The sequence below is a fragment of the Gymnodraco acuticeps genome, unplaced genomic scaffold (genome assembly GCF_902827175.1).
Source record: "Gymnodraco acuticeps unplaced genomic scaffold, fGymAcu1.1, whole genome shotgun sequence".
Taxonomy (NCBI): Eukaryota; Metazoa; Chordata; class Actinopteri; order Perciformes; family Bathydraconidae; genus Gymnodraco; species Gymnodraco acuticeps.
This window is the reverse complement of record NW_022991386.1, coordinates 485,860-510,942: the sequence shown is the minus strand read 5'-3', so window position 1 is coordinate 510,942 and position 25,083 is coordinate 485,860. Positions and strand designations below refer to the sequence as shown.

Below are 25,083 nucleotides of genomic sequence, written 5' to 3'. Positions count from 1 at the left end.
AAAGAGATGAGTTTTCAGTCTGCGCCGGAAGGTGTGTAAGCTATCTGCTGTCCTGATGTCAATGGGGAGCTCATTCCACCATTTTGGAGCCAGGATAGCAAACCCACGTGTTTTTGCTGATGGGAACTTGGGTCCCCCTCGCAGTGCGGGTGCATCGAGCCGTTTGGCTGATGCAGAGCGGAGTGCACGTGCTGGGGTGTACAGTTTAACCATATCCTGGATGTAGGAAGGGCCAGATCCATTCGCAGCATGGTACGCAAGTACACTGTTCACACAGCAGGGTAAGGACCAATAGCTACTTCAAAAGTAAAAGGCTAGAGGGAAAGCTGACGACTGGGCCTGAAACTCTGATTGTGGGTGACTCTGCTGTAAGAGATGTAAAAGGTCTGTGTAATAAGAACAACACCAAAGTACTCTTTTTTTCCAAGGATGTGGTCTCTGACTTGGCTGAGAAGATCCTGCATATTGGGGCTGAACATCCGACTATGAAATGTGGTACTGCACATTGGAACAAATGATGTTGTGAAACAACAGTCAGAAGTGCTGAAAAAAGACTTTAAATGTCTGTTGGAAACTGCCAGCTCTCTAAATGCGGAGGTGTTCATCAGTGGCCCTCTACTGCCAGTCAGAAGAGGAGTGGAGAGATTCAGCAGATTGTTTGCACTGAACACCTGGCTTTCAACTGCCTGTACTGACCATTCTGTCAATTTTATTGACAACTTTAACTTTTTCTGGGACCGCAGACATCTTTTTAAGGCAAATGGAGTTTGCCTGAACAAGTCAGTAGTGAAATTGTTTCTCTAAAATATTCAACTGCCTGCATCATCAATCTGTTCCCTCTGCCAAGGACAAGCGGCAAGAGGAATCACAACAAGAGAAAGACACAACACATCGCTCAGAAAACCTTGAAGAAGTATCAATACACCCGCCTGAGGAATGTTTTCATTATGGGAGACAAATGGAGGAGTCTCCACCGCCCTTCCCCCCCTATCACCTCTGAGGATACTCTTCCTTCACCCCCCAGCTCTCTCTACTCTCCGTTCACCCTTTCACCCTCGCCCAGGCTCCTGGAGTTCAATGACCGCATGAAGGCGATACGCAGGGTTGGCAGCATGTCCTTTACCCCCGCCCCTCAACGACGCCCACCACAATCACCGAAGCAGAGACGCGCACCATCTCCCCCGTCTTCATCCCTATGCCTAATTCAACCACCTCCCCCCCTTCAAGACAGCATCTGCGGTCTCCGAAGCCTGATAAGAATGTGTGTGTACAAAACGCAGCAAACTCTAACTGATATGTCCAGGATCAAGGGCGTATGGCACTCTCAACTCTTTCCAGGACATGCCGGGGCCCTGCCTGCCTGTAGCTTTGCCAATATCTGTGTTGATAGGTAATAGATTGAGAGCGGTGAATCAGCTTAGAAACAGGAAGCGCTCAAACTTTTGTGTGAGTTTATAAAATGTAGCAGTGACTCCATGTCAGCCACAGCTTGTCACAAAAAATCTGACTGATGATTTAACAAACTTAAACTAGCTTTATTAAATTTCAGGTCTTTGGCAAAACTTTTTTAATCAATGATTTTATCACTGAGCACAATCTCGATTTTATGTTTTTAACAGAAACTTGGATTGAACAAAATAACAGTGCAGCTGTTCTTATCGAATCAACCCCTCCCAACTTTAGTTTTATGAGTGAGGAAAGAATGCATAAGAGAGGAGGTGGAGATGCTATTCTGTTCAATGATTCCCTTCAATGCAGGAAGACATCTTATGGAAACTTTGCTTCTTTTGAATATGTGGCCCTTCAGCTGAAATGCTCCTCTCGAGCTCTGTTCCTAAATATCTATAGACCACCCAAATACTGTGCAAGTTTTTTTGATGACTTTACTGAACTGCTGTCTATAGTGTGTATTGACTTTGACCGTCTAGTCATCGTTGGTGATTTTAACATCCATGTTGACAACCCCCAGGACAGAGGGGCAAAAGAACTGTTTTGTGTTCTTGATAGCTATGGACTGACTCAGCATGTGACGGAGCCCACGCACAATAAGGGGCACACTCTGGACTTAATTATCTCAAAGGGTCTGAATATCTCTGAGGTTGTGGTGACTGATGTTGCACTCTCTGACCATTCCTGTGTTTTCTTTGAGAGCTCTATTTCTGTTCACAAAAATGTTCAAAAAGAGGTAACCACAAAGCGATATTTAACTGAAAACACTAGGGAAATGTTTACTCAGAGTTTTTCTTCCACACTTGCCCCTGCTAACATCTCAGTAAATGAGCTAGTAGATCATTTTAATTCAAAAATTAAAAATGTTATAGATGCCATTGCTCCAACTAAGGTAAAGGAAGTGTCTGGCAAGAAAATATCTCCATGGAGAAAGGCCATGACCGTGAGAACAGAAAAAAGAGTGTCGAAAAGCTGAACGCAGGTGGCGAAAAACAAATCTCCAGGTGCACTTTGAAATCTATAAAGAGAGACTTGGCCTTTATAATTTGGAATTGAAAATTGCACGACAATCGTTCTTCTCTGACATCATTACCAAAAACAAAAACAACGCACGTGCCTTGCATCAGGTACAGCAAATGTGTTGTCTCTGTGTCCACTTAAAATCAATACAGACACCATGACAATTACTAACAAAGAATTTCTAAACAAAGCACTTATATACTTATAAAGAACTGGCTTATCTAAAGCCAGTTGAAATGTTTTTGCTCTATGAAACCTGATGTACTTATATGATTCTTTTTTCTTCAAGTTTGTGTCTTCCTGGTCGAACGCACTTATTGTAAGTCGCTTTGGATAAAAGCGTCAGCTAAATGCAGTGTAATGTAATGTAATGTAAATAAAATTCCATCTGATTAATGATAAAAACCTAAAAATCCTCCTCCTGCTGCCTTGATATTATTCCAATAGGATTTTTCAAAAATGTTTTTCTTTGCATGGCCTCAGATCTACTTCATATAGTAAACAAGTTTCTTTACTCAGGTGTTTTTCCACAGGCCCTGAAAACTGCTGTCATTCAACCGCTCTTAGAGAATATCTAGATGCTTCAGTAATGAACAATTACAGGCCCATATCAAACCTCCCATTTCTAGGTAAAATCATTGAAAAAGTAGTTTTTCAACAGTTGAGTAATTTCTTGCATTTAAATAACTGTTTTGATGTGTTCCAGTCAGGCTTTCGTCCAAACCACAGCACTGAGACTGCTCTTGTAAAGGTCTTTAATGACATCCACTTAAACACAGACAGTGGCAGAACTTCAGTGTTAGTATTATTAGATCTCAGTGCTGCGTTTGACACTGTTGACCACAGCATATTACTAGACCGACTGGAAAACTGGGTGGGACTTTCGGAAACAGTTCTGAATTGGTTTGAATCCTACTTAAAGGACAGAAACCACTTTGTTTCTATAGGTAAATACACATCTGAGTTGACAAATATGACATGTGGGGTACCTCAAGGCTCCATCTGGGGCCTCTTCTCTTTAACGTCTACATGCTACCACTGGCTCAGATAATGAAAAACAACAAAATAAGTTACCATAGCTATGCAGATGACACACACATTCACATACCATTTCACCAGGAGACTATGCTCCAATTCTAACACTGAGTAAGTGCATTGAACAAATCAATGACTGGATGTGTCAGAACTTTCTCCAATTAAACAAAGATAAACTGAGGTAATGGTTTTTGGAGCCAAGGCAGAACGTTTAAAAGTTAGCGCTGAGAAATCTAGGTGTAGTCATGGACTCTGACCTGAGTTTCAACAGTCACATTAAAACAGTTACTAAATCAGCCTACTATCACCTAAAGAACATCTAGGATTAAAAGACTAATGTCACAGCAGGATTTGGAAAAACTTGTCCATGCTTTTATCTTCAGTAGACTGGACTACTGCAATGGTGTCTTCACAGGTCTCACTAAAAAATCTATTAGAAAGCTGCAGCTGATTCAGAACGCCGCTGCTCGAGTCCTCACTAACACTAAGAAAGTGATCACTCCTGTTCTGAAGTCTTTACACTGGCTTCCCTGTGTGTCAAAGAATAGATTTCAAAATACTGCTGCTGGTTTATAAAGCACTGAATGGTTTAGGCCCAAAATACATTTCTGACCTCCTGCTAAATTATGAACCATCCAGATCTCTCAGGTCCTTCAGGGACTGGTCAGCTTTCTGTCCCCAGAGTCAGAACTAAACATGGTAAAGCAGCGTTCAGTTATTATGCTCCAAATATCTGGAACAAACTCCCAGAAACCTGCAGGTCCGCTGCAACTCTGACTACTTTTAAATCCAGGCTGAAGACTTTTCTTTTTGCCTCTGCTTTTAATTGAACTATTCACATCTTAGACTGCACTGTAACTTTTATTATCACTGCTTTTAAATGAATGTTTCTAGATATCATTTTATAATATTTTTCTTAAAGCACTTTGAATTGCCTTGTGTTGAAAGGGGCTATATAAATAAAGTTGCCTTGCCTATTATATCTCGGAAGAATATGTATCTGTGATTCTTTGAAGCAGCTCTATTCTGCTCTTTTTCAGCATCATATCAGTATGTAGTGTCTCTACTTTAAAGAGTCCTCTCCTGCTGATGTTCAGGTGTATTTCAGTATGTAGTGTCTCTACTTTAAAGAGTCCTCTCCTGCTGATGTTCAGGTGTATATCAGTATGTAGTGTCCTCTACTTTAAAGAGTCCTCTCCTGCTGATGTTCAGGTGTATATCAGTATGTAGTGTCTCTACTTTAAAGAGTCCTCTCCTGCTGATGTTCAGGTGTATATCAGTATGTAGTGTCTCTACTTTAAAGAGTCCTCTCCTGTTGATGTTCAGGTGTATATCAGTATGTAGTGTCTCTACTTTAAAGAGTCCTCTCCTGCTGATGTTCAGGTGTATATCAGTATGTAATGTCTCTACTTTAAAGAGTCCTCTCCTGCTGATGTTCAGGTGTATATCAGTATGTAGTGTCTCTACTTTAAAGAGTCTTCTCCTGCTGATGTTCAGGTGTATATCAGTATGTAGTGTCTCTACTTTAAAGAGTCCTCTCCTGCTGATGTTCAGGTGTATATGTAATGTCTCTACTTTAAAGAGTCCTCTCCTGCTGATGTTCAGGTGTATATCAGTATAGTGTCTCTGCTTTAAAGAGTCCTCTCCTGCTGATGTTCAGGTGTATATCAGCATGTAGTGTCTCTGCTTTAAAGAGTCCTCTCCTGCTGATGTTCAGGTGTATATCAGTATGTAGTGTCTCTACTTTAAAGAGTCCTCTCCTGCTGATGTTCAGGTGTATATCAGTATGTAGTGTCTCTACTTTAAAGAGTCCTCTCCTGTTGATGTTCAGGTGTATATCAGTATAGTGTCTCTGCTTTAAAGAGTCCTCTCCTGCTGATGTTCAGGTGTGTATCAGCATGTAGTGTCTCTGCTTTAAAGAGTCCTCTCCTGCTGATGTTCAGGTGTATATCAGTATGTAGTGTCTCTACTTTAAAGAGTCCTCTCCTGCTGATGTTCAGGTGTATTTCAGTATGTAGTGTCTCTACTTTAAAGAGTCCTCTCCTGCTGATGTTCAGGTGTATATCAGTATGTAGTGTCTCTACTTTAAAGAGTCCTCTCCTGTTGATGTTCAGGTGTATATCAGTATAGTGTCTCTACTTTAAAGAGTCTTCTCCTGCTGATGTTCAGGTGTATATCAGTATGTAGTGTCTCTACTTTAAAGAGTCCTCTCCTGCTGATGTTCAGGTGTATATCAGTATGTAGTGTCTCTACTTTAAAGAGTCCTCTCCTGCTGATGTTCAGGTGTATTTCAGTATGTAGTGTCTCTACTTTAAAGAGTCCTCTCCTGCTGATGTTCAGGTGTATTTCAGTATGTAGTGTCTCTACTTTAAAGAGTCCTCTCCTGCTGATGTTCAGGTGTATATCAGTATGTAGTGTCTCTACTTTAAAGAGTCCTCTCCTGTTGATGTTCAGGTGTATATCAGTATAGTGTCTCTGATTTAAAGAGTCCTCTCCTGCTGATGTTCAGGTGTGTATCAGCATGTAGTGTCTCTGCTTTAAAGAGTCCTCTCCTGCTGATGTTCAGGTGTATATCAGTATGTAGTGTCTCTACTTTAAAGAGTCCTCTCCTGCTGATGTTCAGGTGTATTTCAGTATGTAGTGTCTCTACTTTAAAGAGTCCTCTCCTGCTGATGTTCAGGTGTATATCAGTATGTAGTGTCTCTACTTTAAAGAGTCCTCTCCTGTTGATGTTCAGGTGTATATCAGTATAGTGTCTCTACTTTAAAGAGTCTTCTCCTGCTGATGTTCAGGTGTATATCAGTATGTAGTGTCTCTACTTTAAAGAGTCCTCTCCTGCTGATGTTCAGGTGTATATCAGTATGTAGTGTCTCTACTTTAAAGAGTCCTCTCCTGCTGATGTTCAGGTGTATTTCAGTATGTAGTGTCTCTACTTTAAAGAGGTCCTCTCACTGCTGATGGTTCAGGTGTATTTCAGTAATGTAGTGTGTCTCATCTACTGTTAAAGAGTCCTCCTCACTGCTGAATGTTTCAGGGTGGTAATATCAGTAATGGAGTGGTCTCTACTTTAAAGATTCCTCTCCTGCGCGATGTTCAGGTGTAATTTCAGTATGTAGTGTCTCTACTTTAAAGAGTCCCCTCCTGTTCGATTCGTGTGTCAGGTGTATATCAGTATGTAGTGTCTCTACTTTAAAGAGTCCTCTCCTGCTGATGTTCAGGTGTATATCAGTATGTAGTGTCTCTACTTAAAGAGTCCTCTCCTGCTGATGTTCAGGTGTATATCAGTATGTAGTGTCTCTACTTTAAAGAGTCCTCTCCTGCTGATGTTCAGGTGTATATCAGTATGTAGTGTCTCTACTTTAAAGAGTCCTCTCCTGCTGATGTTCAGGTGTGTATCAGTATGTAGTGTCTCTACTTTAAAGAGTCCTCTCCTGCTGATGTTCAGGTGTATATCAGTATGTAGTGTCTCTACTTTAAAGAGTCCTCTCCTGCTGATGTTCAGGTGTATATCTATGTAGTGTCCTCACTTAAAGAGTCCTCTCCCTGCTGATGTTCAGGGTGTATATCAGTCTGTAGGTGTCCTCTACTTTAAAGAGTCCTCTCCCTGCTGATGGTTCAGGTGTATATCAGTATGTAGTGTCTCTGCTTTAAAGAGTCCTCTCCTGCTGATGTTCAGGTGTATTTCAGTATGTAGTGGTCTCTACTTAAAGAGTCCTCTCCTGTTGATGTTCAGGTGTATATCAGTATAGTGTCTTACTTTAAAGAGTCCTGTCCTGCTGATGTTCAGGTTATGTCAGTATTGTAGGGTCTCTACTTTTAAAGAGTCCTCTCCTGCTGATGTATCAGGTGTATATCAGTATGTAGTGTCTCTACTTTAAAGAGTCCTCTCCTGCTGATGTTCAGGTGTATTTCAGTATGTAGTGTCTCTACTTTAAAGAGTCCTCTCCTGCTGATGTTCAGGTGTATATCAGTATGTAGTGTCTCTACTTTAAAGAGTCCTCTCCTGCTGATGTTCAGGTGTATATCAGTATGTAGTGTCTTCTACTTTAAAGAGTCCCTCTCCTGCTGATGTTCAGGTGCTATATCAGCATGTAGTGTCTCTACTTTAAAGAGTCCTCTCCTGCTGATGTTCAGGTGTATATCAGTATGTAGTGTCTCTACTTTAAAGAGTCCTCTCCTGCTGATGTTCAGGTGTATATCAGTATGTAGTGTCTCTACTGGGACATGTCTCCGTGCTTTAATGTTCAAAAAGCTCTTTATTTTTCTCATACTGCCTGTGCTGCAGCACCTCTTTTCCCCCTCTGTCTGAAACCAGAGCCCAGTCTGCTCTGATTCCTTAGCTGGCCGGCTCTGTTGTGATTGGTCAGGTCAACGGCTTAGAGATGTCCCGCCCCTTAGCCTATCACATACAATATGATGGAGCCCTAGCCCATAGAAGCGCGAGTGTAACAGTGATGTCGCTATGTTCCAGAAGTGAACAAAGGAGTCCAATGGAGGCAGGGAAGTGTTCTTTTACGAGGGAACACCGGGATTTTAGCCTTTGCAGACCATTTACTTGCACACAAACCTAAAGAACACACTACAGGAGAGGGAGCACCCAGAGAGCATAAAAGGGCCCCTTTAACATAAAACACTGTGTCAAACAAGATGCGTTCACTGTACAATCTTTAATGCCGTTCATTTACGGGACCACAGAGGGACTTCCACAAAGAAAAAGCATTTAAAAAAAGACAAATTAACAAAGAAATATTGAAGACTTTCGCTGTCTATCAAACTGAAATTTCCAAAATAAAGATAAAATATTGTTGTAAAATAAAAAAACAAATGGACGTGAATTACTATCAGTTTCATCATGACATTTATACTTTCGTTTTAAATCTCACTGGCTGCAAAAATTAGTCAACAAGTCAAACTACCAGGGATCATTAACTGATTACTGAACATGCCGTTTTCACATATGGAGACGATCTGCTTTTCTCGTTGGGTTTTGAACGGACAACAAGACATTTCACGACTTTGGAAAACTAGGATGTTTTTGACATTTTATAATCCAATTGATTAATCATTTAAACTGGATAATAATTCGTAATTACCGGCCTATTTAAGACCATTTACCACTGTGCTGTACATTGTTCATTTGGCACATTTAAAAGGCTTGAACAAATTGCGACATATCAAACAATAAATCGAGAAATAATCAACTTCTTAAGTGGTCGATAAGAATCCTTGGTTGCAGCCCTTTTTCACAGAATGCATCAAACTGGTACTTTTTACTATTCCCTGACGTTCATATTAATAAAGAACATAACCTGCAGATTACTTCATAAGGAAGTAGTTGCAGCCAGGACATGACCCAGGACATTTCCCCTGTATTCTCTGATATTAAATTAATCTAGAGAACAACCTGCAGATTAACTGATGGTGAAAATGATCCTGAGTTGCAACCCGTGCAACAAATTGGTACTTGTGAACATTTAAAGCCTTGGAGGAACTGCCAATGACATTTTTCAGTATTTTCTGACATTTATATTTATCTACAAAAGAATGTGCAGATGAATTGACATTGAAAATATTATCTGGTTGCAACCTGTGCAACAAATTGGTCCTTTTGCTCAATTCAAGTCTTGGAGAAACTGGGAATGCACATTTGGCACAATTTGTAGACATATATACTAAAGAACAAATAACCTTTGGATGGATCCGTACTGAAGCAGTCTTTAGATGCTATAGGTTGGTGCTCTTGGTGTCTATGGCCTGTCGGAGTCCGTACAGCCACTTGATGACTCTGGCGTTCTTCTCGATGACAGAAATTCCATAAGGAACTCTTGCTGCGGCGTTCCCAGCCTCCTCCTCTTCCTCCTCCACCTCCTCTTCTTCCTCACCGGCGCACTCGGACCCCGGAGCGCTGACGCTGCGGAACCGAGCCAGGGACACGATGTCGGAGCAGGAGCCGGCGAGCTGCAGGTCGGACGGGTCGACGCCGCACAGGTTGAAGAAACGTTCCATGGAGCAGCGGTCACTCAGGTCCGATTTGGAGCGGGCGAGGGAGCGGCGCTTCCTGGAGCTGGAGGAGGAGAGAAGGGTGACGGCGGGGGAGAGGGAAAGGGAGGGGGGGGGGACGGCAGGGAGGGAGATGGGGAAGGAGGAGGAGGGGTTTTTACCAGCAGGACATTCAGGTTTATATGCAGCGACGACGGGTTTCAGAGGCGAGGCCCGGGGAGTGGTTCTGGTGTGGAAGAGACGCAGGTGGGAGGGGCCTGGGTGGAGGGGAGACTGGGGTTGAAGAGGGAGGGGCTGCAGGGGCTGGAGCATGTAGTGGGGGGGTCTGCAGGCCGGAGGCAGGACGTCCACCCTGCGCACCGTCCCTGCAGCCGGAGGAGAACCAGGATCCTCCATAAGGGTCGATACCAAGGTTTTTAATCTGATTTTAGCCGGACTGGACCAGTCGGGGCGAGGGGGGGGGCACGGACACTCCTTCTGCGGGCCTGCAGGAGGGGGCGAGAGCAGGAGGGGATGGTGAGTTAAAGGAGCAGGGAAATTATGCTTTTAAAATCGTGCAACCAAAAATGAAATGCACTATAAACATTACGTTGCATTGAGCTGACGCTTTTATCCAAAGAGAGTATAAAAAGCTTTAATAAAATAAAAGTGTAAAAGATTATAAAAACAGATAAAAGAAAAGCAAAAAAAGTCAATACATTTTTTAAAAGAAAATTAATTTTTTTTCTTTAAATAAAACAAAAAAAACTCACCTTGTTGTGTTGAGTCAGCGGTTTCAGCGGGCGCCCTCTCCTCACAGTGCGCCCCCCCCTCACTGACACTGATCAGGTTGCTGAGGTGCTGCAGGTCCAGCTGCGGCCCCCCCGGCTTAGTGTTCGTCTTCCTGGTGGGCCTCATCACCGCAGAGCTCATCAGGGGCCCCTTCCTCACCTCCAGGGGCCCGTTCCTCACCTCCAGGGGCCCGTTCTTCATCTCAAGAGGCCCCTTCCTCACCTCCAGGGGCCCGTTCCTCACCTCCAGGGGCCCGTTCCTCACCTCCAGGGGCCCGTTCCTCACCTCCAGGGGCCCGTTCCTCACCTCCAGGGGCCCGTTCTTCATCTCAAGAGGCCCCTTCCTCACCTCCAGGGGCCCGTTCTTCACCTCAAGAGGCCCTTTCCTCAGCTCCAGAGGCCCCTTCCTCAGCACCAGGGGACCCTTCCTCAGCCCAAGAGGCCCGTTCTTTATTTCAAGAGGCCCCTTCCTCACCTCCAGGGGCCCCTTCTTCATCTCCAAGGGCCCGTTCCTCAGCTCCAGGACCTCCAGGGGCCCCTTCCTCTCCTCCAGAGGCTGCTGTTTACTCAGAGCCCCCTGACTCTTCACGTACTTGGCCTTGTCGGCCTCCAGCCTCTCCACGGCGCTCTGCCTCGGCCCCCCCGCCGCCGCCACGGCCCTCAGCTGCCGGTAGAAGTCGGGTCCCACCGGCCCCTTCGGCCTCAGGCGGGGGGGGGGTCCCCGCTAGAGCCGTCCTCTTCGGCTGCTGTTGGAGCGTCTCCAGAGGCATCTTGTTTAAAAGTCCTATCTGTCCTTGAAATAAATCCTGGTTCTGCTGAAGCTGAATGTGTGCGGGCGGATCAGCTGCGCTCCATCTCTGAAGATCTATAATCCTGCATCTCAGAGGAAATCTAGTTCCTGTGGAAAAAAGACACATCAGTCAGGAGGATGTAAATAAAACATTTATCTTAAAGAATACATATCCTGCTGATGTTCAGGTGTATATCAGTATGTAGTGTCTCTACTTTAAAGAGTCCTCTCCTGCTGATGTTCAGGTGTATATCAGTATGTAGTGTCTCTACCTTTAAGAGTCCTCTCCTGCCTGATGTTCAGGTGTATATCAGTATGTAGTGTCTCTACTTTAAAGAGTCCTCTCCTGCTGATGTTTCAGTGGTATATCAGTATGTAGAGTCTCTACTTTAAAGAGTCCTCTCCTGCTGATGTTCAGGTGTATATCAGTCTGTAGTGTCTCTACTTTAAAGAGTCCTCTCCTGCTGATGTTCAGGTGTATATCAGTATGTAGTGTCTCTACTTTTAAAGAAGTTCCTCTCCTGCTGATGTTCAGGTGTATATTCAGTATGTAGTGTCTCTACTTTAAAGAGTCCTCTCTGCTGATGTTTCAGGTGTTATTCAGTATGTAGTGTCTCTACTTTAAAGAGTCCTCTCCTGCTGATGTTCAGGTGTATATCAGTATGTAGTGTCTCTACTTTAAAGAGTCCTCTCCTGCTGATGTTCAGGCTGTATATCAGTATGTAGTGTCTCTACTTTAAAGAGTCCTCTCCTGCTGATGTTCAGGTGTTATCAAGTATGTAGTTGTATCTACTTTAAAGAGTCCTCTCCTGCTGCTGTTCAGGTGTATATCAGTATAATGTCTCTACTTTAAAGAGTCCTCTCCTGCTGATGTTCAGGGTATAGTCAGTATGTATTGCCTCTTACTTTAAAGAGTCCTCTCCTGCTGATGTTCATGGTGTATATCAGTATGTAGTGTCTCTACTTTAAAGAGTCCTCTCCTACTGATGTTCAGGTGTATATCAGTATGTAGTGTCTCTACTTTAAAGAGTCCTCTCCTGCTGATGTTCAGGTGTATATCAGTATGTAGTGTCTCTACTTTAAAGAGTCCTCTCCCTGCTGATGTTCAGGTGTATATCAGTATGTAGTGTCTCTACTTTAAAGAGTCCTCTCCTGCTGATGTTCAGGTGTATATCAGTATGTAGTGTCTCTACTTTAAAGAGTCCTCTCCTGCTGATGTTCAGGTGTATATCAGTATGTAGTGTCTCTACTTTAAAGAGTCCTCTCCTTCTGATGTTCAGGTGTATATCAGTATGTAGTGTCTCTACTTTAAAGAGTCCTCTCCTGCTGATGTTCAGGTGTATATCAGTATGTAGTGTCTCTACATGTCTCCATGCTTTAATGTTCAAAAAGCTCTTTATTTTTCTCATACTGTCTGTGCTGCAGCACCTCTTTTCACCCTCCGTCTGAAACCAGAGCCCAGTCTGCTCTGATTGGTCAACCACTTAGAGATGTCCCGCCCCTTAGACTATCACGTACAATATGTTGCACGGCTAGCCAATAGAAGCACTGGTGTAACATTCTGATGTTCCGGAAGTAAACAAAGGAGAAATAAAGGGCTTTTCGAAGGCTAAAATTGAGATTTTAGCCTTTGCAGACCATTTACATGCACCAAAACCTAAACAACCCACTACAGGAAAGGGAAAACCCAATCGGGCCTCTTCAAGTATGTCCCAATAACTAGAACTGCATGTCAAAAGCAGTACGCAAAAAACCCAGGACGTTCCACTGCAACCGGCCACATTCAAACTCTGCAGAACATATACTTCTCTGGCCGTGCTGACCCACGACCAGCGGGTATATGAGCAAGTGGCTCAAAGTTCAAGTACGCCTAAATTGTATGCATACTGCGTACTGCATACAACAGTGTGTACTTTGCGAGGGCTGCTGCAATACAAGGAGTGGTTTTGAACGCAGCCTACAAATGGATGTTACTTCACTATATACTTTTTAAACTCATCAGGTACAAAAGCTCAATTGAAGTCATTTTAACTGAGGTTTTTTTTCTCGCAATCATAATGCAGTTATAATCCTCTTGGTTCAAAATACAGATACAAAAGGGCAGTTTATGTTGAGCACGTCACCAAATATTACTGCGTAGAATATGTTGTTAAGGCAAAATAAACTAGCAAATGTTAGCAATAGCAACCAGCTAGCATAGTGCTAATTAGGAAGTCCTCTCTTAAGAACAGCTGGGAGTTTGTAATCACGTTAGGAGCATTTCAGACAGGTTTCTACCGGTGGAAAGGACACTGGTTTGAAGTAAGGACACCTGATCAAGGCTTTTAGGTAAATAACATGCATTGTTTGATATTTTATTGACGCTCAGACATGTCCAGGCATTTTGTGCAGATTGTCGATGATATAAAAAGACATTCCTGACTTGTTTATAGAGGAGGGAAAAATCATTCTGCGTTACAAACCTTTAGAGGAAACATGCATTGTTTGCATTGACATGATCAGGAGCTTGAAGTAAACAGTGTTATACTTCGTTTAACTCTCTGTATAAAACAAACCCACTGTCTCCATATAGGAACATTTAAAAACGACTTCCTGTTCAAAGACAATGCTACGTTTCTGCTAATCCCAGATAGCTAGAAGCAAACACACAGAGACAAACACACACGGCCATAAACACTGCGTATGACATGCACACACAGACTTATACACATCATGCACTTATTGACTTCAATGTGCTCTTATTTACTTGGGCAACACATGTAAATATAATCTGATTGTATCATGTCTGAGAATGTCAAAAGTAAAAACACTTCTGATGCAGTTTTAATGACAATGTTGTAAATAAAAGTCTCTGCTGGGACAGAGGTGGAACATTATCCATGTCTAGAAACTGTCATTATAACCTTTTACAGCGTTTCAAAAAGTGTAAATTCAGACGTGCATTAGCTCTCAATAGTCCACACGTTATTTCACATTCTCTCTGACTAAAGTAATGAATAAATACAATGTGCGTACCAAAGAGAAGGGTCCCATGAGACTCTTTAAAACACCTTTAACACTAACAGCAAACACCTCCACCCAAACACCCTGCAGCCAATCAGCTGCTCTCAAACAATTACTCTCCATCATACACACACAAAGAGTAACACAGCAGGCAGGAGAAGGCACAAGTGTGTGTGTGTGTGTTGAGGAGGTGTTTCTGGACAGCTGTCAACAAGCTATTGTGTATCGTCTAGAGCAGGGGTTCCCAACCTATCGGAGTGACTTTGATGGTTGTTGGACTCAGGATTCATTCATTTGGATTCCCCGCTGAATGAAGAAATTAAAGGACGGTGCAGAAGTGGAAACAATTCACAAAGGGATTAAACTGTTGCTCAAAGTAAGCCGGATTTTGCCGATGTGTTTATGTGGATTCAAAAGTCGTAAATAATCTACAAAATGGAGGAGAGCGATCTGATCGGAGAAACTGACAAATAATCCAACTGAAACCGGCATGGACAACGACTATGTTTTAAACATGCGCTTATTTAGACAAGCCTGGTTTGGACACTTTACGGGCAGAAGAAACATTTCTATTAAACAAAGAATTATACATTTCTGTAGTTAGTATGCCTTTAGCTACTAACTTGAATTGTTATTCAAATTAAATAAGCAATTATTTTGTATATGTTATTGTAATGTAGAGACGAGGCTTTTAGTGACAATCATGTATTGCTTTACAATTATATGTAACAAAAAGAGTCTAAATATGATATTTGGCCTCAAGTCATCTGAGGCCTGGCACCCCTCCACACACACACCACACACACACACACACACACACACACACACACACACACACACACACACACACACACACACACACACACACACACACACACACACACACACACACACACACACACACACCAGCTTCTTCCTGAACTACAATCACAATAAAGTAACTAAGTACATTTACTAAAGTACTTTAAGCTACTTAATTAAACATTTGAGGAACTTGTATTTGAGTATTTCCATGTTATGCTTCCCTATGTTACGTCTACTCCACTCAAATTTGTAGGCAAATGTATATTTGACTTCAGCACATTTATTCGACAACAATGGTTACTTTGCAGGATCCAATTATTCATTTCAAAATGTATATATATATATATATATAAATATATAAATAAAAACTCGATGGATTACTATACCCGAAAGTTAAAGTTAGATCCTATACTGAATTACAAAATAAAAAAGATGAACAATTATATATATATATATATATATATATATATATATAGATAACTGTGAAATGGGCCCTGTGAATAATAAGTACATTTACATTTCAATATGTTTTAACCAAATACATCAATATCAATGTAATTTTTAAGTACTGTGATTAAAGGCAATAATAAGATTGCCTTTGGTACATTCAGAAAAGGACACCAGTTTCCTGTAATGCAGGTTCTAAAACCAGGAAGGTACTAATGCAATAATACAATATCAGAACATGTGAGACGATAAATACCATGTGACAATATCGATATAGAATATATATACTGTCCAGCTGTTATTTAGGTACACTTAGGTTTACTTTTACTTCAAATAAATGCAGTACTTTTACTCATAACAAAGTATTTCCACACTGCTGTATTACTATTTCAATTCCTAGAAATCTAAGGACGTCCTCCCCCTCTTTCTAAAGTCACAACGACCAAGTTCAGCTAGGCATTCCTCTTTGAAATGCGAAGGTCGCCACGATGAACTTGATTTGAAAGTGTGTGTTTTAATGTCTGTGAGTGTGTGTGTGTGTGTGTGTGTGTGTGTGTGTGTGTGTGTGTGTGTGTGTGTGTGTGTGTTAGAAAAAGTCAGCATATGTCACATTCTCCACATATTTCCCATTCCAGTCTGAGCCAAACTCTTGCTGATAGAGACTCTCCTTATACCTGCCCTCAAGTCTCACACACGTACACGTACACACACACACACACACACACACACACACACACACACACACACACACACACACACACACACACGTAGGCCTACACACACTGAACCAGCACTGTGATATATATATAATTAAAAGTAACAACAGGCTAAAAAAAGGTGAGTCACACAACACAAACACAGCCTCTAATTAGTTTCTTAACGTTTCTGTGCCAGCATGTCCTGCCTTTCAGAGTAAATGACAAACATGGAGGCAGAAACACAAAAGGAAGCAGGTAAACAACCAAAGAAAAGTCCTAATTGCACTTGAACGCCTCACCTGGCCTGCCCTGACACGCCTGCCTGTCTAAAGGTGTGCTAGCTGATTTATCTTGAACGTTTAGTCACAAAAACTCGCCTTTTTCAGCCCCGTGGATCCTTCTTGTTGTAGAACACACTGTGCTGCCCGGCGTTGGAGTGTGTTTGAATGTGTGTGAGGGGACTCTCAGCTCAAGACAAACCTGTTTGACTCATGCGTTTCTCCGAAGCTCCGCCCCCCGCCCTCTGATTGGTCCGTTCACTCTCCTACAAGGAGATAACCTGCTTCTGGTCACATGACTTTGTTCCTGCTGATAACACTTCCAGGGTTCAGAGGTCACCTGCATGTTTATGACTAAATAAATATGGCACCATGATAAAAAATAACATGATAAATAAGAAAGCAGTGAGGACAAACAGTGTATTTCATTGTGTACAAGTATATATTTATATATATTTTAGTTCTTTCTAGCCCAAGAACTACAGCAATATGGCCGTATGATAATGTTTATGTACCCTGGTATGAAGAGTTGTGTGTGTATATAATGATGTGAGATATATTATCTTTACAACTATAAAAATATAGTATGAATATGAAGCAAAAATAACCAATTTTGATTAATAGATGTTAATTTGTAAAACCCTTTCTAAGTATTTCCTCTCCTTTTCTAACTCTATTCACCTAAACCTGAAACTGTGTATATATAAGATGTATTTCTTGTGAATGTATGACTACAAATCTAAGACATTTTCTATGTTTTCTCTTAAATGTCGTACTTTCTCAGATATTTTTGGATGTACTTTTTGTACATTATTTTTTCTCATAAATGTATGAAAAAATGTCATTGTCTTCTGGAGATGTATATTTGTGATCTCAGAGAATAGATACGTTTCTTGTACATTTGCCTTAATAATACATATGAAGCTCAGCGCAAGTTCAACCAGGAAGACCATTCATTTATTATGTCCATGTAACTACTCTCTCTACTCTCAATAAGTGATCGGGGGCGTCACTCCCCAGTTTAACCAATCACTTCGCTCTATTCTCACAAGCGAGCCTATCATAGCGCTCCGCTAACCCTTTTAAATCTGCTCTCCCCTCTGACAGCTGTCATTTCAGGTGACTCGATGCAACCTTCCTCCCCCCCTTTCACCTCCTGTCCCTCTGAGTCCAGGCTCAAGCTAAGCCCCACCCCTTCAGACCTAACCCAACCATCCATTCACCACCACCAGGGTCAAGCTAAGCCCCTCCCCTTCAGACCTAACCCAACTATCCATTCACCACCACCAGGGTCTAGACCCCGGGGGGTTTCATCGGATCAGTTCTCCCCTCCCGAATGATACTCCCGCACAACGGGGCCTACTCGCCAAAACTCCATTACATTCATTGTGTATTCCTGGCAATAAATATGTATTCTCACATCAAAACCGTCTCTCCTGATTGAAACACACACACACACACACACACACACACACACACACACACACACACACACACACACACACACACACACACACACACACACACCACACACACACACACACACACACACACACACACACACACACACACACACACACACACACACACACACACACACACACACACACACACACACACACACACACACACACACACACACACACACACACACACACACAACACACACACACACAACACACACACACACACACACAGAGCTATTGTATGGTTTTTTATTCTGAAGGGTTTTCAAAAATCTAATCTCAGGTCAAAATGACAAATACATCCTAAATAACGCCACTCTTCCAGTTAATAAAAAACTTTGACTTATCAATTGTTGCTTCAGCTAACAATTATTTTCTTATTAGTAGTTTGGTGTACAGCAGCGGTTTTCAAAGTGTGAGGCGCGCCTCCCCAGGGGGGGGGGGGGGGGGGGGGGGGGGGGGGGCGCCAGAGAGCTTCAGGGGAGGCGCAGCGAGAGAAAAAATAACGAGAAACAGTGAAATCTAGTTCACTTCAGCCAACGTTATGTGAGCGGCAACATGGATTTTTTAGTGACGTTAGAGTGAGACAGCGTTTTCTCTAACTGGACCGCGTTGAAATGCAATTGAATATCCCTGCATTATAGCAACAACAACAATAATAGCAATAATTAGGAGGGGGGGCGCGGCTGTTCTTATGTTCTCTGAGGGGAGACTCACCTTCCCACACTTTGAAAACCCCTGCAGAATATCAGATTGTATTACATGGTTTAGTTGAATACTCGATTCTGACTGGTCAATTCAGAACATGTGACACGTTGTTGTTAATCCAGAACAGACAGACAGCGGTCAAGCACTTATTGCCCGTTGTTAAGGACGCTCACATCTGCACAAAGAAGTCCGGTCGATTGAACTGTATACAGTTTGGCCGAAAAGCAAACTGCATGCTTGGCGCCGGGCTCCTGATCCGCCTGTCGGGTGTTCTTTTACCCAATGACCGCCTCGCTGCACATTATCCCTTACTTAGTGAAAGGATGTCCATTCCAGTTTCTCAAAGTCCAAGTTAAATATATTTTTTGGTCCCGAACTAGAACAAGATGTTGACTTGAAAAGCATGATCTGTAACTGCAAAGGTCTTGTTTGTAAATTATGTGTTAAATGTGGAATAAATTACACAACAAACAATTTAGACACATTTAATATCACCATAAAGTTGTCTCACAATCATAGACACAGATTAATTATCTGGTCTTATAACCAGAAATAAAACCGACACCAAGGTTATAAAAATAAGTGTTTTTTTCAATATAAGACGTATACAAACGCTGCAGTGTTTTATCTGGACTTGAACGGCACACACAAACCTCAGGAGCTCACTTTAAATCTCCTTTGTGTGAAACTCCATCCCATAATATTTGGCCATTTAGTGTTCAAAGCTGTCATTTTACAGTCATATATATAAAAGTAGCACATAAGAGCACAGAGAAGTGGTTACAGTTGGGATAAAAAACAAGATATATTTCATATTTCTTTGATGGAGGAGCGAGTTTGCATAATGTCCACCCCTCTCTTACTAATTCAAACGTTTCCAATAGTCATCACTTTTCACAGGTTTCATACACTTGTATACACTGAAGGTGAACCATGCAGAGTCGACACTGTGACGGCGCGTATAGAAACTTCATAATGAAATGACAGAAACGCAAAACTCATATTCATCAGAATTTCTTCGATTCAAATCTCACATGTGAGTTAAAATGGTTTCTCTATTACTATTTCCATGTCACTACTCTCTCTCCTCTCAATAAGTGATCGGGGGCGTCACTCCCCAGCTTAACCAATCACTTCGCTCTATCTCACAAGCCTATCATAGCGCTCTGCTAACCCTTTTTAAATCTGCTCTCCCCTCTGACAGCTGTCATTTCAGGTGACTCGACGCAACCCTCCTCCCCCCCTTTCACCTCCTGTCCCTCTGAGTCCAGGGTTAAGCTAAGCCCCTCCCCTTCAGACCTAACCCAACTATCCATTCACCACCATCAGTGTCTAGACCCCGGGGGGTTTCATCGGATCGGTTCTCCCCTCCCGAATGATACTCCCGCACAACGGGGCCTACTCGCCAAAACTCCATTCCGTTCCTTTGTGTATTCCTGGCAATTAATATGTACTCTTACATCAAAACCGTCTCCTGATTGAAGCGGCAATGTGACGAGAAGTGGATCAAACCTTGCTAAGGAAAGCCAAAAGAATGTTTATCCAAATGTCTCGGATATTCTTCGGGGACATTTCTGATTTTAAATAACATTTCTAACTTCAAATCTCAGATATTTCAGATTTCTCTTCTCGTAAATGTATGACTTGAGTTCTCAAATATTCGTTTTTTTTGGTCTTATAACTTAAATTCTTACATAGATTCAGAATTTTCTTTTCATAAATGTATTACTTCAAATCTCAAGTATGTCATATTTTTTCTCGTACATTTCTGGTTCTCGTATATTTGTGTCTGAATAATCGTGACAAATATTAGATATTTCTCAGAAATGTTGAGTATTTTCTTGGATTATTCCGCCTCCCTGACTCCATTTTGTATCGCTTTTCACCTACACTGACCCTAATACGCCATTATGTGATTCTGTTAAATGAAAGGCCTCGACTCGCCCGAGGTGTATTGTGCTTCCTCTTGATAAGTAGTGTGTGTGACCACCTTTGTTATTAAAGTCTGCAGGTCTTGTATCATCATGAACCGTCTGAATGCCAGAGTGATGAGAGGCTTCAGTTCTCTCTGCACCATCATTTAACTTTGGTGTGACGTTAGATAGATCCTGTATTGATCCCAAATTAGGAAATGATGTAAGTGTATGGTCTGTGAATGATGGAAGTGTATGGTCTGTGAATGATTTGAGTGTATGGTCTGTGAATGATGGAAGTGTATGGTCTGTGAATGATGGAAGTGTATGGTCTGTGAATGATGGAAGTGTATGGTCTGTGAATGATGGAAGTGTATGGTCTGTGAATGATGGAAGTGTATGGTCTGTGAATGATGGAAGTGTATGGTCTGTGAATGATGGAAGTGTATGGTCTGTGAATGATGGAAGTGTATGGTCTGTGAATGATGGAAGTGTATGGTCTGTGAATGATGGAAGTGTATGGTCTGTGAATGATAAAAATAATAGCTTGGATTTATATAGCGCCTTTCATGGGACCCAAGGTCGCTTTACAAGGAAGAACAGGGCAAACCAAACATAACAAAAGAAAAGGCAGTCAGACAAAAACAACAACTAGATTAGGGGCCAAAGGCCTTGGTGAACAGATGGGTCTTGAGGGCCCTTTTGAAGGCGTCAAGCGCGGCGATGTTGCAGATCTCTGCAGGGAGAGCGTTCCAGAGGGTGGGGGCTGCCACGCTGAAGGCTCTGTCCCCGAAGGTTCGCAGTTTGGTGCGGGGGGGTGGTAAACAGGCCAGAGTCTGAAGACCGCAGGTTCTGGGGTGGGGCATGTGGGTGAAGGATGTCCGATAGGTACTGGAGGGCATGGGCATGGAGGGACTTGTAGGTAAGGAGGAGGATTTTGTAGGATATGCGGGACTTGACCGGCAACCAGTGTAGGTGGATGAGGGTGGGAGTGATGTGCCACGGCTTTGTATTGGTGAGTAACCTAGCAGCACAGTTTTGGACATACTGGAGCCTGTAAGGGGTTTTGTTGGGAACCCCGAACAGGACACCATTGCAGTAGTCCAAGCGGGAGGTGACAAACGCATGGACTAGGATTTCGGCAACCGACTCCGAGAGTGACGGTCGGTTTCTTGCAATGTTCCTTAGATGGAAAAAGGCTGATTTGTCACAGACTTGACGTGGGAGTGGAAGGAGAGGGTGGAGTCGAGGATGACACCCAGGTTGCGGGCTTCAGGAGATGGGGAGATGGAGCAGCCGTCAACCTCGAGGATGAAGTCACCAACCTTCTGGAGCAGCGCCTTGGGTCCCACAACCATGAGCTCTGTTTTATTGCTGTTTAGCTTAAGATAGTTGGAAGACATCCATGCTTTGATGTCATGCAGGCAGTTGATGAGCGACTGAGGGGGGGAGCAGGGAGGATGGAGTGGTGCTGAGATACAGTTGGGTATCATCAGCGTAGCAGTGGAAATTGAGTCCATGATGTCGGATGATCTGGCCGAGGGGAAGCATGTAAATGGTGAACAGGAGGGGGCCAAGCACAGAGCCCTGGGGTACACCGTGGTGGACTGGGGCCGGGGGTGAGTTTGAGCCACTGATGGAGACAAACTGTTTCCTGCTATGGAGGTAGGATGTGAACCAAGACAGCGCTGTGCCAGTGACACCTAGGAGGTCTGAGAGGCGGGTCAGGAGGATGTTGTGAGAGACGCTGCAGAGAGGTCCAGGAGGATGAGGATGCTGAGGCGGCCAGAGTCAGCAGCAATGAGGAGATCGTTGGTGATCTTGATGAGGGCGGTCTCAGTGCTGTGTTGCTGTCTGAAGCCGGATTGGAAGGGCTCATAGAGCTCATGGTCGGACATATATATATATATATATATATATGATGGAAGTGTATGGTCTGGGAATGATGTGAGTGTATGGTCTGGGAATGATGTGAGTGTATGGTCTGTGAATGATTTAAGTGTATGGTCTGTGAATGATTTAAGTGTATGGTCTGTGAATGATGTAAGTGTATGGTCTGTGAATGATGTAAGTGTATGGTCTGTGGTTGTGAGATCTGTGACGTTAGGAGATGGCACAGTTTTTATCTTTGTCTTTAGCTCCGAGGCTGTGAGCTCTCCTCCTCCTGAAGCTTCCTCTCAGCCCCCCCCCCCTCTGAACCTCCCTCCCCTCCCTCTCCCCCCCCCTCCTCTCGCCCACTATACTCCTCTTCGGGGGGTTGTTTTCGGAGCTGGGGGGGTAGAGGGATGGGTTTCCCCAGGAAGAAGCCCTCCTCCTCGGAGTCTGAGGAGGAGGAGGAGCAGGTGGAGCAGTCCTCGTGTTTGTAGTGTCTCGACTGCAGGGTGAGAGAGGAGGAGTTCCTTCTCTCGCCCCTCTCTCTCTCCCCTCTCTCACCCCTCCAGTCCAGGACTTCGAGGCGGGGTCGTTCGGAGGATCGAGGGCGTCGGGGCCGTTGCTCTGACCTGGGGTGGATGTCGGGGTCCGAGGGAACACGAGTCCGGCTCCAGCCCCGCCGCTGACTGCGCTGGTGATACGACGATCCATCTGAGAGGAAGAGAAAATGTGAAAAAAAATCCATTAAGTTAATAAATATTTATTTTATAATGCACTTTCACTGAGATAAATGTTTTACCATTGTCAGTTCTGATCATCACTTCATTTTCAGAATTATAATCCATTAAAACGTCCAAAACCCAAATATATTCTCTCTCTTTTTTGTTTTTTCTAAAAAATGTACAGCCTGAAAACAGCATTTAAATAACGAAAATGTAGTCAACTAATTGTCGAGACCTACGAAAGTCTGATCTACTTCCATCAACATTTACATCGCCAAATATCACACATTTTTACAATTGCTTCAGTGCTTAAAATAAAAGCAAGAGGTAATTTCCGCTTGGTCAGAATGAAAGTTCTTTTTACACATTTTCAGGATTTTTAAGAAAGTATCAAAAATATATATTAATTATTTTCTTAATACAAGAAGGATTTTACATGTAATATAAGTTCTTATTTTATAGCATGTAGGATAAAAAAGACTCCTACTTGTTACCTAAAATAAATAAAAATATATAAAATAATAATAAATAGAGCGTCCTAAAACCAGGAAGTGAGTCAGCATTTCACCACTTCCTGTTCCCTCGTCTCAGAGCCAATGGGATCTCTCCATAGGATTTAGGAAACTATCTGGAACTAAGCTCTGTGTTTGACACAAATTGAAGAGACGGATCACGTTTTGTTCTACGACATTAAATCCATCAGCAGTGACCCCACTGGTGATTTCTGAAGAGTTGACGTGTCTGAGAAACGATGGTTGTTACCAAGTGGCTGAACAGGACTACAGAAGTCGTGGAGGCCGTGTTACGTCATTACGCCGAACACGTAAACACTCCTCTAAGTTAGTCCCTGTTCTGCTTGAAAGCAAGTTCCTGCCTCCTGCTAACTGTTCAAACAAACGCTTCAACTCGTACCATTTAGAGTCTGTGTGTTTTTTCAATATGGATCTGAAGTTGGCGTGACGTTGAAGCAGCGACCCTGCTGTAGCTCCTTTATAGCATAACGTTAGCATTTTGCTTCTGGCGACTAGATTTATGATTAGAAAATTATAAAAGTAGACATGTGGAGATTATCCGGCTGAACAAAACGTGATCCATCTCTTAAATGTGTCTCAACCACAGACCTTATTTCCAGCTGTTTTCCTAAATCTTATGGAGAAATAGCTTTGCTTTTTGTGGAAGGAACCGGAAGGAGTTTACTTCCGGGTTTTAGGACGCGTCACTGCGGCACTCTATCCTAAACCTGCTACAAAACACTATAAAATACTGTCTAACACGGATACTTTTCACTTAGTTATTTCTTACTAACCAACTATATATAAGTGCTGATAGCAAACAGTATTAAATGCTGTTATGCCCATGGGATAAACATTTTTTGTTTCAACAGGGACATTTTTTCCTTAATAGCGTGACTGTCAGTGTTTCTGATACACACTTTATTACAGGAACAAGACTCCCAAATAATATGTAAAGTCATATTTAGCTTTTAGGATCCTTGCTGTTCTGAGTTTGTCTTGCTGAACTTTTTATAAGTAACTTTGAATAAAACCATCAGTTTAATCATTTATTTTAGCGGTTCCTCTCACCCAGCAGATCCATCTGAGGGGGGATTCCCTTCTGCAGATGCAGCCGGCTCCCGAAGCCCCCCCCTCCTCCTCTTCCTCCTGCTGCTCCTCCTCTTCCTCCCTCAGATCCTCCACCTCCTCATCTACCCCCTCCTCTACCTCCTCAGAATAGCTGCTGCTGATTGGCTCCCTGAAGCTGACCCTGGCTGTGCCGCTGCGGGACAGAGGAGGGGGGGGCAGTCTGAGGGGGTGTCCTCCAGCGGTGGGGGGGGCAGGAGAGGGGGGGGAGAGGGGGAGTCCCGGGGCATCAATTCATGTGACTTCAACGGGAGAGGAGGGGGGAGGACGGAGGAAGGGTCGGGGGGGGAGGTCAGGTGACCGTTCTTCTGAGGAGGAAACACTGCAGAGAGAAAGTGAAGTCACGTTATTTCCCTCCCTCTTTCTTAAAGTCCAAAGGGAGGTCTCCATCCATCCATCCATCTCTCCATCCATCTATCCATCCATCCATCTCCATCCTCTATCCATCCTCCATCCATCTATCTCTCC

The 25,083-nt window shown here is 43.0% G+C and overlaps 2 protein-coding genes across 2 annotated transcripts in view; both read right to left on the bottom strand.

The window, feature by feature from the left end:
* Positions 1-8,152: 8,152 nt before the first annotated feature.
* Positions 8,153-11,171, bottom strand: LOC117563144 (protein FAM110B-like). Its single transcript, XM_034241318.1, is given in 3 exon segments — positions 8,153-9,989; positions 10,257-10,989; positions 10,991-11,171. Coding segments are annotated over 3 exon segments (1,548 nt in total). The 5' UTR covers positions 11,045-11,171; the 3' UTR covers positions 8,153-9,228.
* A 7,766-nt stretch (positions 11,172-18,937) lies between these two features.
* The window catches only part of prickle3 (prickle homolog 3), a 48,170-nt gene continuing 42,024 nt past the window's right edge, over positions 18,938-25,083 (bottom strand). The window contains 1 exon segment of the mRNA XM_034241335.1: positions 18,938-22,964. Within this exon segment, the coding sequence (XP_034097226.1) occupies positions 22,516-22,964 (449 nt within the window). The 3' untranslated portion in view covers positions 18,938-22,515.